The sequence below is a fragment of the Notothenia coriiceps genome, unplaced genomic scaffold, assembly GCF_000735185.1.
Source record: "Notothenia coriiceps isolate Sejong01 unplaced genomic scaffold, NC01 NC01_scaffold00005762, whole genome shotgun sequence".
Classification (NCBI taxonomy): domain Eukaryota; kingdom Metazoa; phylum Chordata; class Actinopteri; order Perciformes; family Nototheniidae; genus Notothenia; species Notothenia coriiceps.
The window spans coordinates 19391-32315 of record NW_011338463.1 but is presented as its reverse complement, the minus strand read 5'-3'; the positions used below and the strand labels follow the sequence as shown (position 1 = coordinate 32315).

At 40.9% G+C, this 12925-nt stretch overlaps 1 protein-coding gene across 1 annotated transcript in view; it reads left to right on the top strand.

Moving 5' to 3' along the window:
• The first annotated feature begins 8151 nt into the window (after positions 1 to 8151).
• The window catches only part of dgke (diacylglycerol kinase, epsilon), a 19195-nt gene continuing 14421 nt past the window's right edge, over positions 8152 to 12925 (top strand). The window contains exons 1-8 of the mRNA XM_010768450.1: positions 8152 to 8832; positions 9242 to 9401; positions 9489 to 9608; positions 10147 to 10290; positions 10679 to 10836; positions 11560 to 11608; positions 11700 to 11813; positions 11968 to 12039. Coding sequence (XP_010766752.1) covers positions 8381 to 8832; positions 9242 to 9401; positions 9489 to 9608; positions 10147 to 10290; positions 10679 to 10836; positions 11560 to 11608; positions 11700 to 11813; positions 11968 to 12039 — 1269 coding nt within the window. The 5' untranslated portion in view covers positions 8152 to 8380. The remainder of the gene's footprint in view (positions 8833 to 9241; positions 9402 to 9488; positions 9609 to 10146; positions 10291 to 10678; positions 10837 to 11559; positions 11609 to 11699; positions 11814 to 11967; positions 12040 to 12925) is intronic.

Below are 12925 nucleotides of genomic sequence, written 5' to 3'. Positions count from 1 at the left end.
TATTGAAAAAGAAAAATCTTCCGGGGGAGCATGCCCCCGGACCCCCCTAGAGGAGGTGAGGTCCACCCCCAAATAAAGAAGGTTAAAATAATTAAATTGAATACATGTTATTTTAGTAAACTCTGAAAACGGGTCCCACAGACCCAAACAGCACACAAAGGTTAAAGGTAAGCATATAATAATGTTAAAATATGCTAAATATACACTGCAAAAAACAAAAGAAAGAGGAGTAAAAGTAGCTCACGACTTGTTTTATCTTTTGAAAGTAGCTCTCATCCTAAAAAAGGTTGGACACCCCTGCATTAGAGCGTAGAAACTGTAACTATCGGTATCTGAAATAAATATGTGTACTGAAACAAATACCAATAACTGTATTGCATTGTTTTCTTATCGTACTGTCTTTGTCTTTTTCTTCCTGCATTTATTGTGCCCCCCTCAGAAAATAACTGGCCCCAGCCTGGCCCCCCAGTCAAATTGGTCTAGAACCGCCACTGATCATAGTGTTATGTCATAATAATCATAGCTTTATAAATTGTATTCCAATCTCATGAGAAATATCAAATTTAGTTGAAACGACATCATTCATATCATTGAGCATTCATTATGTGTTGGGATGCTTCATGGGAGTGAGACAAAATGTAAAACTTTAGATCTTCTAATAATGAACGTGTATATATAACCCCATTTATTAGGGGGTTACATTCTTATATCTTTCAAAAACACATCATTTCATAAATTGTTTTTGTTTTTTAAATTGGGTGATAGCTTCCAAGTATCAGAGTAAATATAGTCAGGCTCGAGGTGAATGCTGAAAGGCCAGGAAGGCCCTAACCAGGGCCTTTCCCTGCCTCATGCGTTAGGTGTCCACGACCCGGGTGCCAACTGCGGCCTGTAGGCTACTCCATTTTTAATTGGCCCACAGCAAATTCTAAAAGTGTAATGGAATATGACCCACACATGAAACTTGTGCTTGTTTTATATTGTACTTCTTAAATATACATGTACAAATACATTACCCAGTATTCATGTGTTAACAAGCCCAATTTTCAACTAGCGCACTCCAGCTGGTTGTTCCAAAATGACCTAACCCACCTTTAAGTGAAAGTAATTGTTTATGCTTTTATTTTAAACGCGGTTTTGGGTATTGGGTGACCAAGGGAAGCCAGAGGAAAAGAGTAGATAGGAGTAACCTGTTCATTGCACTTTGGTTGAGTGGAAATCAATGGAAGAAAAGGATATTTTTGCCTGGATATGGATCATTTAAAGTATCAAAAGTAAAAGATTGGTCCATTTCAGAATAATATATATCAGGGGTTCCCAAACCTTTTCTGTCAGGGCCCCCCCTTTGGAGAAAAAAATAAGTCGGGCCCCCCCAACACAAATAGTCAGGCTCAGTGGCGGCGCCAGATATTTATTTTGGGGTGGTGTGGGGTAGCTTGACGTTTCATAGAGGGTGCTCAAACATTTAGGGTTTCCCATTAATGAACCAGGCACTACAGAGGAACTTTCTACTGCAACAATCCCCACGCAAATACACATTGTGACAGTTACAATGGAGGCTCGAGGCATATAGGTGTAAGCAGGGGTAAAGTGCTATTTTTATAGGTGGTGTGTGGACCTCACATAGGGGGGTCTGGGGGCAAGCTCCCCGGGAAGATTTATTTTTAAATATTGAAGTTAAAAGCATCAATCTGGTGCACTTTGAGAGCAACATAAAGAGATCTATGGATACATCTCTCAACATCCATATGAAACAGAACTGTAAACAGATTTACTTTTTTCTATGGATATTTTACAAATCACCCTTTTAATAGTATTTCATACCTGTTTTTAATTTATTCTCTTATTTTTTTATAACTATAATGATCATATAAACGTGTGCCTCGGAAATAATTGTTTACATTAATGGTGACCAAAACGTTTGAGATCCACTGAGATAACTTAGACTAAAGTTAACTATCTAAACACTCAGAGGGTCCTTTAGTTCACTGAGCCTCTCAGTCTGACAGGAGAGGACTCTCCTCCACTTTGTTGTTGAAAAAACTCTTTATATCCGTTAGCGTAGCTCGCTAGCACCAGAAGCTAACAACTACGATCTCCGGTACCGGTGCGCTCTCTCTCTCTCTCGCACGCACACAAAATGGCTCATTCCACACACACACAGAGTAGAGAAGGCTTTAATGNCAACAAATGCAACAAATATTGTAGTACTCCATCCTTTTTTTAAATGCAGAGATACATCTGATACTTGAGGCACTTGATGTATGTTTTCCCACTGCATCCCGGATGCAGTGGGAAAACATACATCAAGTGCCTCAAGTATCAGATGTATCTCTGCATTTAAAAAAAGGATGGAGTACTACAATATTTGTTGCATTTGTTGTTGTGCTCTAATGTTGTCTAAATGTACTAGTATGTTAATGTTGTTTGTATACTATGCTTCGCATAACCAACACCTGATGTCCTCTACAGAGGACACACAATAAAACAAAAATAAAAATATGTATTTTTAGTTTTTGTTGGTCATTATGTTAATAACACCCTAAAGACTTGTGTGATCTAAAAAAAAAAGGAACATTTAAGCCTTTTTCTTTCTGGTTCTCAGGAGGATAGTACACATTGGAATGATTTCTTACTTTATTTTTTACAACTATATTAAATAGATAAAGGTGTGCTCTCTCTAGCGCTCTCTCTCTGTCTCGCTCGCTCACAGAGGCTGTGTGCTCCTCCGTGGCGATGACGGCTTGCGTTAAAAAATAATAATAAACATAGGCTTATTTGTAAAGCCGGGGGAAACAAACCCCCCTGGCCCCCCCTCGAACCGCCCCTGACTATGATTAATATGCGTGAAGCGTTATCCAGCATTATTTACTGTTAAATAGCAGTAATGGATTTTTCATTGCAGGAATTCTTATTGTGTCAAAAACATTAACGAACACTTAAAACTTATTTATAAATGAGTAACAGAATTAATTCTTCATAAAGTGCTTAGTAAGGGAAGTTTAAAATACAGGTTTATAGATAAGGTAAGGTCAAAGGTCAGTAGTGAAGAGGATCTCCTGGTGGAGCTCACCCTCATGGGCTCGTCGGGGTATCCGGCCTGCCTCCTGCTGCGGAGCAGCTGCTTAGCAAAGCTCTCCTTGATGATAGGGTTGGCATCTAAGGGAGAGAGAAAGGAGAGTTTGACTACAGAGAGATTCAAAGTTTACTCTCATGCTGATTCATCTTCACTGTTCCACAGATTTCCTTCTTGTCTGTGTTTTATGTCATATGAAAGTGATGTCTTTGGGTCTGGGCTAACACAATAGGACTAGAACATGTTTAACAGAATTAAGACATCACCTTGAAATTGGGATGGATATTTACCCCAATTTTCGGACTTTTTATGAACATACAATTAATTGAGTACTCAAAAAAACGAACCGCAGATTAATGAGATATTTATAAAGAAAATACTTGTTGGTTGCAGCCCTAAAAAATATATTGTAATTTTTGTAAACTCAAATGTTTGTATGTTTGAGTGTGTGGACTAACCCAGTTGTTTTCTGTATGTTGGCTGGCTGATCACACTACCATTCCTCTCTTTGGGTGCTGTGTTCAGATCCATGAATAACTCTCTCTCCACTTTCTGCTGCTGTGAGCTGAGGCTGACCCAAACGCTTTAGCTAGTCCATGTGAGGCTGTTTATTCCCCAGCCCCAAAAGAGCTGCTCAAACACACACACACACACACACACACACACACACACACACACACACACACACACACACACACACACACACACGCTATCTATCTCCCTCTCTCAGGCCTGTATGGTTGGTGGAAGGTAACAAAGTGCCCATTCATGCTCCTCGCTCCCCGGGGAGTCGGTCCATGCATCACGTGACCTTGAAGCCTCTCCTGCCAGAGGAGCTGCTGTGAATGAACCCAGCTCTGTCAACACCAGGCTGGAGCTGCTGCACGGGCCTCACCGTGACGTGGCAACAAACACACACATTCTGCAGCTACCTCATTAACATTTGTGCACTTTGTGTTCTAAGCAACAATGCATGCTGAAATGAAATCAACTGGACATGGTCATGCACTTGTGCAAAAATGATATGTTGATCCCGTGGCCTGTCTTCACTTTAACATCATACTACAAAAGAAAGATGCACTAAATTCAAAATCTAAACTGTTTGATAAATGAGATCACCATCATTCTATTCTGTTTACATCTCGTTTTGCTTTCCAGCTAACACCCTGCTAAAGTCATCTGCAGGCATCTGCAGGCATCTGCACCCAAGACGTTTTTCAGGTGGTTATAAAACACTTCTTCTTCTTCAGTGTGTTCAAACTCATTTGACTCAGTGCCAGCACTCTCAGTGATCCTGAGTTCAGGGTGTACAGTACATTTCAAAAGAAAGCAAAATCATGCACATACTACAACATTTGTTCAAGAGCAAATTTCAGTTAACTTTGAATAGGTTTTGGATATGCGTTGGAAGGTAATTTTGAAGAGTTTGCGCCTACAACTGACTTCCTCTCTGCAGGGAAAAAGGGTTTTATTTCAATTAAGATGTCTCCCATAATTTATCATGACAGGCTACTGCTCCCTCAGGTAAATCTCTGAGTGTCCTACCTGTGTAGAGGGTCAGCAGGACCATGCAGAGCAAAAACACCACCAGCTTCTTCATCTTCTTCTTCTTCTTGTTTCTGCTTCTGAACCTTCTCTGAAATGAGGTCCAGACTTGAGTCCAGAGGGGGTGAAAGGGGAAATTCTCCTCCTACTGTACGTCACATAAAAACTGCTCAGACCTGCTCATGTTACTGAGGAGATATTTCAACCAAATTTCCCAGAATCTTATCTCCTCGCATAAGTCTTAATGGGAGACACTACAGGTGTAAAGGGTAAACAAAATATACATATCACCATGAAACTTCCTCAGTTGATGACTTAGAGTTACATTCTTTTTTAATTATACGTTTGTTGTTTTATATATAAAAAAAACAGCATCAGAACATTGGATGAATCAGGTTTGAAATTCTTGTTATATTTTTGACATATTGGGGTCAAAGCTTTTTACAAAGGGAATTTGTGATATATCCTTTTATCACTCCGTATATCATAAAAAAAACAGTTAACAGCCATAAAGAAAAGCAACACGTATTCAGGAATACAATTTAAGAAAATATAGGGCTATGGATCATATGTGAACAAAGCTTCAGAATATAGCTGAGAAAGAAAGTGGAAGGTTTGGTCTAAACTGCAGTGAGATATTTGGGCTCATGAGAAGAAAACAGATTTTGAGAAATCTGCCTTTAAAGATATGGATTGTAAAATGTGGGAGGCACTCCACTAGATGGCGATGAAAACAGACATGTAGAGACAGGAGACCATTTTAACAAATGTAGCACTTTGAGAAATGGCCAGGTATTAAATAGGCTACACAGTATACCATGTTGAAATGTTAATGTGCCCGTCTATCCTTACGTTCATCTATTCAACCAAATACCTTTCCATCTGATCTGTCATAAGGTTCTTTTTCATTCCTGTCAACGCTGAATTACCGACCATACCACTTGGTTTTGGTACTTCGATCATATTTTGGGTTAAAATCACTTAAAAACAACATAAGCCTACAAATGAGAATTTCTTATAAGTAACCATGCTTTGTAAGGGGGGCCTCAGTTTTAGTCCTACATATATAATAAAGTCGTCATTAATTGAATTACCACGGAGTAACACACTTTCAATCTACGATGGGCAACTTCAGACAAACTTGGAAATAATTATTTGATTATTTTTAGCAAAATATTACTTACTCAAAATGTCGACAGTTTTGTAATGAAATGAAATTATTCAAAAGTTTTTAAACAACAACAATTTTTTAAACACTTTAATTCCTGTATGACCACCAGTTTTTTTGTGTTTTTCTGTTCATAATGTCCTCAGTTTGGAATTCATGCTATGAATACTGATGTGTAGGGGTCTTTTCATGATGTATTGAAATAATTGCCCTTCCTGCAGAGTCCCTCCCGAAAAACACATTAAAGTGCTTCCATTGCAACACAATTGCAGAATAAATAATACGCACAGCTGCCTTGTGGAACCGAATTGTATTGGGTTTTTTGTCAGAACTTTTGATTCATTGATTGTTATCAGGATATAAATAACCTTTTACCAACAAACACAAAATTAGCTTAGGAAATAAGTCTATCATTTAAATATGAGTAGGCTAATGGTTGCACTGGGATTCATGGAGGCAACATTTCTAAACAAGTAGCCTGAATCACACCTTTTTAATCTTATTTTACATAATGGTTTTTATGTTTGTGTAAATATTTTCATCGCACTTTGCTGTTAGATAGAATAGAATTGGAGGATGAAACCCTCTTTATTGGTCACAAATGCACACACAGCACACACAGTGACATTTTACATCTGCATTGATCCCAGTAGGAGCCTAGCACTAGTAGCAGTGGGCATCTATTGTACAGTGCCTGGGGAGAAAAGAATGGATCATAACGATTTTATGGAGTTTCAAAATGTCACCTCAATTATTTGTATTGCTTTATTGTTTTACTCTTTAAATCACATTCCTGCCTATGTATCCCCTACCATGTTTTCCTATTTTTTTTTTTTATGCATCCCTCTATGCTGGATGGGAGCACTGTCCGAAGGGGGACGTCATTGTGCGTCACTGATGCGCTTCCGCTTCTTGCTGCCTGTGTCTCGCGCAGTGTGCGCACTTTAATGATAATCTAGCTCTGATTGATATCTGAGGCATGACCGAAAAGCTTTTGTTTCCTCATTGAGATTTTCTCACACGCTATGAAATGACGATGCAGCGCAGAGCGCATGCGCGATATTGGGCAGCAGGATGCACATCAGGAGGTCAGGATCAGAGATTATATAAAAGACTAGAGGTGATCCGTGTTATTCTCCGTGTTCGCTTATATGTCAGCAAGTAAACAGGAAATAACCGAAATATCTCACATTTGATCGAGTATTTTATAATAGGTTGTTGAATTAAAGTTAGAAATATAAAAGTGACATTTAGTTTGTTATCCTTCATTTTGTTGTACTTCAATTGCTGGAGGTCGACAGTCCATGTATTGTGTCTGATTTTTTAAACATAAAGGCATAGGCTACCTGCAGAACATTAGCAACAACTGTAATGGCAATGAACCATGGTAACCTACAAGCTCTACATTTACTTAATTAGTGTTGCATTTTGAAATATCTCCTTCTCCACCCCATTTCAGAGGAAAATATTGTTAATGCTCTAAGTTTATTTGACTGATGCAGTAACTGTTAAATTAAAGATTTTAAATGTATGTCTGAATTGTCCAGCAGTTCCAGCAAAAAGAGCCTTCTGAGAGGTATTTCCTTCTTTCCTCTCACATGAACCATCTCATAACCACATCAGCCTTCTGGTCCTTTGGGGGGCTGACACATCGGTTGGAAACCACCAAACAAAGATCTCCACCAGGCAGCTACAAACATAAAATGCATCAGTGTGTAAAACCTAATACAGGTACATTATTCTGCATAACAACTCTGTACTCATAGTGAAGTAACATTTTGCAGGACTTTTACTTGTTATAGAGTATACTAGATTGTTGTATTGGGTTGGCTGTCGCATTAATAAGATCTCAATCATAGTTGGCAAAAAAAAAGTAGTGTAATTTTAAGATTTGAGGTCACCCGGCCGTCACCCACATGATCCTTTTAGGAGAAGACATTTGATATTATGGTAAGAGGACATTTTTGTGTTTTTTATGTCAAAATGTAAATATCCAGTACTTCTTACTTTTTATTATCCCGCATTAAAATAACAGTGACAACCAACCCCATCGTTTTTGACACCCTTTGACAAATATACAACCAACCCTGTTTTCCCTTCTTCTACGGCACTGATGGGGCGACTCAGCAAGACATCGAAGCTTTTGATCCTCTTAGATAATTTAGTGCAAAGTGCTTAAATGATTGTTCCTCTAGTAGAATGATTGGATTGAATACTCCAGCCATCCCTGCTGAATGCATGGATCAGATATGGTTGTGCTGTCAACGGTCTGATCTAGGGCACACCGTTTTGCGCAAGTGTGTTTTCCCTGTTGGTGCAGGGAGTCATCTTGACGTTTAAACACTCTCTGAAGCTAAGGTCGCGAGGTAGCTCATTGGCCCAACGTCACATCGCGGTCTCCTTGTTTATAAGCTAGTTCTCCAGAAACCTGTTTAAATCGGAGCTGATATCAGTGGCAGCGGTTTGTGAGTGTCTGGGAACATGCATGTCGCGGGGAGAATGTCGCGCGCGTCCCGTCTATCCTCCTCTCTGTTGTTTACATAGGCTGATTTCCGTTTTTTAGCATCCGCCGTCACTACCGACAAGCAGCGATGTATAAGGAGGGGGAAGAGGTACCGGACGACTGCGGCTCCCGGGAGGAGTGGACGCTGCTCTTCTGGACCTCTCTGGCCGTCATCGTGCCGGTCATCATCACGCTGTGGTGCAGCGCGCAGCGCTCCAAGCGGAAAACGCACATGAAGGATTTCTTCCGTAAGAGCAAGCACGGCTGGCACTACACAGACCTGTTCAACAAGCCCACCTACTGCTGCGTCTGCTCGCAGCACATCCTGCAGGGGGCTTTCTGCGACTGCTGCGGGGTGTGCGCCGACGAGCAGTGCCTGCGCCGGGCCGACCGCATCCTGCTGTGCAAGGAGATCATGGCCCCCTGCGGCCCAGGGGGGGGCATGGAGCACCGCTGGGTGCGCGGAAACGTCCCCCTCGCCAGCTACTGTGCAGTGTGCAGACAGCAGTGTGGCACCCAGCCGAAGCTTTGCGACTTCAGGTAGCGTGGGGGGTGCAACAGTATGAGGCCCACTGTACATCTGCAGCTGTGTGTGCTTCAAATATGTGCCGTTGGCTCTTTTTGCAAGGAGAAAGAGACACTGACATGCCTGTAGATTGCTATAGAAAGGCTGTCTTCCTTTCTGCCCTTCTAAGGCTGTCATACCATATGGTGATGCAACAACATTTCATTTTAATCTGTCCTTAATTTCCTCTAATGGACCTCTCTATGGTTGCAGGGCACATGATGCTTAATCTCGTTTTGTCTGATAAATGACTCTGCTAATCCTGATGAGGTCAGGGACAGACCTGCATCTCTGCAGCTGGGAAACATTCAGGGTTCTGCTTCCTCCACAGCTCTTCTGTGTCATTTCTTGCCTTTTCTGATGGCATTGTGTCCTCCTCCCTAGGTGTGTGTGGTGTCAGAACACGGTGCACGATGACTGCATGGACAGCCTGCCGGATGCAGACCAGTGTGAGCTGGGAGAGTTCCACAGCCTCATCATCCCTCCTCACTACCTGTACCAGGTCAACAAGCTGCGCCGCAGGCAGCCTGAGGAGTACAGCCAGGTGAGAGACACTGGGCTCAGGCTGTGGGTCAGGGTGGGGTCCTGGAGCAGTTTCAAGCAATTGTGTGTTTCTTGTGTGTTTCTGCAGCTGGCATCTTGCTGTGGCAGTGGCTGGACTCCAGTGTTGGTCTTGGCTAACACACGCAGCGGCAACAACATGGGGGAGGCTCTGCTGGGAGAATTTCGCACCGTTCTGAATCCTGTGCAGGTCAGACTATTTTTGTCTCAGTTAGACAAAACCATTTAAAGGGATTCTCCTGCCTGGAAATACCCATCTGTACATCAATCACACACCACTTGTTGCCATGATTTCTTTAAAAAACAACAACATAATTGTCCCTGTGTGCCTCCCTAGTTAAAAAAAGAATCCAAAAACACAAGTGGTGCATTATAGTTCAAGTCTCATTTATTATTATTGTTATTATTATTATTATTATTATTATTATAATTGTTATTATTATATACAGTATACACTTCTATACATTTCTGAATACCCAATCCGTGCAAGCCCAAAAGAAAAGTGAGATTCCAGAGAAAGAAGAGTTATTTACTTTTTTGTGTGTGTTCACCCTGGAGGCATGCAAGACAAGTTTCGAGGTAACACACGGTGATGAATGGATATACAAATGGTCATTTTGGGGTTGAAATATTCCTTTCTCCTTTTCTATGTCATCCTTTGTTTTAAAAGCCAGGTGATGAGTCTAGATTTCTGCTCAAATCATGAATCGAACCTGTCTCCTCTCCAGGTGTTTGACCTGTCTGAGCTGACTCCCTCCAAAGCTCTGCAGCTGTGCACCCTGCTGCCCCCCGGCAGCGTCCGGGTGCTGGTGTGTGGGGGGGACGGCACGGTGGGCTGGGTGCTGGACGCCATCGATACCATGAAGCTGAAGGTGGGAGGGCTGTTTATTTATTGATGTTGTATGTGCTGCTGTGTGGCATTATGTTTAATGACCTGCGTATATTGCACTATTTTTTTCTTCTCTGTTTCTTCTTGCACTATTCTATATATATATATATAGTTTTTGTATTTGTTTTATTGTTTCAATCATGTATTAGTGTATTCCACACATGGCAATTATTATAAAGCAAAACATGTATCCTTTATGCAGTTTTTGTAGGACCATGATTTAAAGGAGCAGGGAGAAGAACATCTTATTTGACCTGCCCTTTATTCAAGAAAAATCAAATAAAAAAGCTGTTTATTATATAACTACACTGCAGCTACTGTGTAGATGACGATACAGCCTTTGAATTTGTAGCATCACTTCTCTGTGTCAGGGTCTAGACCAGTTTATGCCCCGGGTGACCATCCTTCCTCTGGGGACAGGAAATGACCTCTCCAACACTCTAGGGTGGGGTGCGGGGTATGCCGGAGAGATCCCCGTGGAACAGGTTCTCCGGAACATCCTCGATGCCGAGGTGGTCAAAATGGACAGGTGGGTCAGTCAGGTGTTTTCACTGTGATAACAATGATCAGCACACTGTTCTTTTAGAAGTACAAGAAGCTGTGTAGGGATTCTCTGCGTAAGAGGCTTGTGCGCAATGCATCCTGGTACATGTAGTCACGGCTCTGTGAGCAGGAGAACTCTACTTTCTCCGTCACTTTACCATCACTGAGGAATGTAGACTCATCAGGATCAGAACACTTTACTTATCCCTGGGGTGGGGTGTAAACATGTTTTAAAATACAGAACATTCAATGCAGTATTAGTATTTATAAACATATTTATAATGAAAACCAGTCTATCACCTGAGATGTGCAATGTATTACATTCATTATTTTAAATGATATTGATATTGCTCACTGGAATAATTCCAGACTAGACAGCAGTATAAAGTATTGACTACATTTGTCATCAACACTGATATCCACATGAAATGAAAAGTCAAAGACTTGACAGAATTTAAATTGGTGTTCATCTAATCCATGTTTATTTTGGAAATCAGGTCATAATCCTTTTGATTCTTGATGTTTTTATAAATAAGGGGGAAGTTCAATAACGTACACATTGTGGGTAAAGCCAATTCTGTTATTTTTAGACTACCTTTTAAAGACGCCATCATTAATTAAATAAAAAGATTCAACATTTCTCCACAAAAATTGTATTCATGTCCATGTGTATTTAGGAAATCCTAGCTAATGCTCTGTCTACTCTTAGGTGGAAAGTGCAGGTGGCTTCAAAAGGCCTGTACTTTCGGAAACCAAAGGTGAGTTTGATCTGCTGTTATTAACACTTCTCCTCACTTAAACATAGTAGTGTGATTGAGGCCTCTGACACATATGAAACACACTCCTCAGGTCCTGTCCATGAACAACTACTTCTCTGTGGGGCCCGACGCTCTGATGGCGCTCAACTTCCACGCACACCGCGAGAAAACGCCCTCCTTCTTCTCCAGCCGCATCGTCAACAAGGTGAGAGTCTGAAAGGCTCTTTGCATACACAGATGCTGTTGTTTGCTGCATTTGAATCCGTATGTGGAATTGCATTGCCCTTGAATATGCTTCTGTCCCAGTCACAAAATGATCACACTAATGCCCTTATTTCTGTCTGTGTGTTTCTCCCCAGACTGTATATTTCCTGTATGGCACCAAAGATTGTTTAGTGCAGGAATGTAAGGATCTGGATAAGAGGATCGAGGTACAGTAGCTTTGTGCATGTGAAGCGTCATGTTCATGCTCTCTTCGCCTGTGCAGTTCAAAAGGAGACTCACACAGATTCAAACAATGTTTTCCTATTCCTGATGTACTGGGCTGGGGTGGGGATCACTTTAATTCTTCATCAGGAAGATATCTGCCTCTCAACAAGCAGTCATAAGAAATTATTTAACATGGCTTAAACAACCGGGGTGAAAATAGAAAGTTTCGGGCAGGCTTGCTCTCTTTTAACTTTAACAACGCGGAATGCTTTGGGAAGTGGCTCCGAATCATGTTCAATTCCAACTGTGGAACCTTTGTTTGATGTCATTCAACTCTTTATCTCACTCTCCCCAATTCAATATTACCGCTACGTTTATCTGTCTAAATAAGGCAGAATACCAAAATAAACACTTGAATTGTTTAAAAACGCATTGACTTTGAAACGAGGGAACTGGAAGTGCCAAATGCCAACTAATTTACATCATTTAGTACATAATCCTTTAGCACTTTATTTCTACTCCCCTATTTCGCTATGCCATGAGATAAAATAAGATTTACTTTATTGATCCCAATTCGGGAATTGTTCTTCGTCACAGCAGCATATAAACAAGTCATTGCACATTATATGGAAATAAAACAAGAGAAACTATTTGAAAAATAAAACAAAAATAGAATGTAAAATGTATACGCTTTGACAGTGAAATATATATATATCTGTAGACTATCTTTGCTATGCTATGTTTTGTGTAAGCTGTGTGTCATTTCTTTGCAATGTAAGAGTGAGCATGACTGGTTTGACGTGTGTGTGTGTGTGTGTGTGTGTGTGTGTGTGTGTGTGTGTGTGTGTGTGTGTGTGGGTGTGTGTGTGTGTGTGTGTGTGTGTGTGT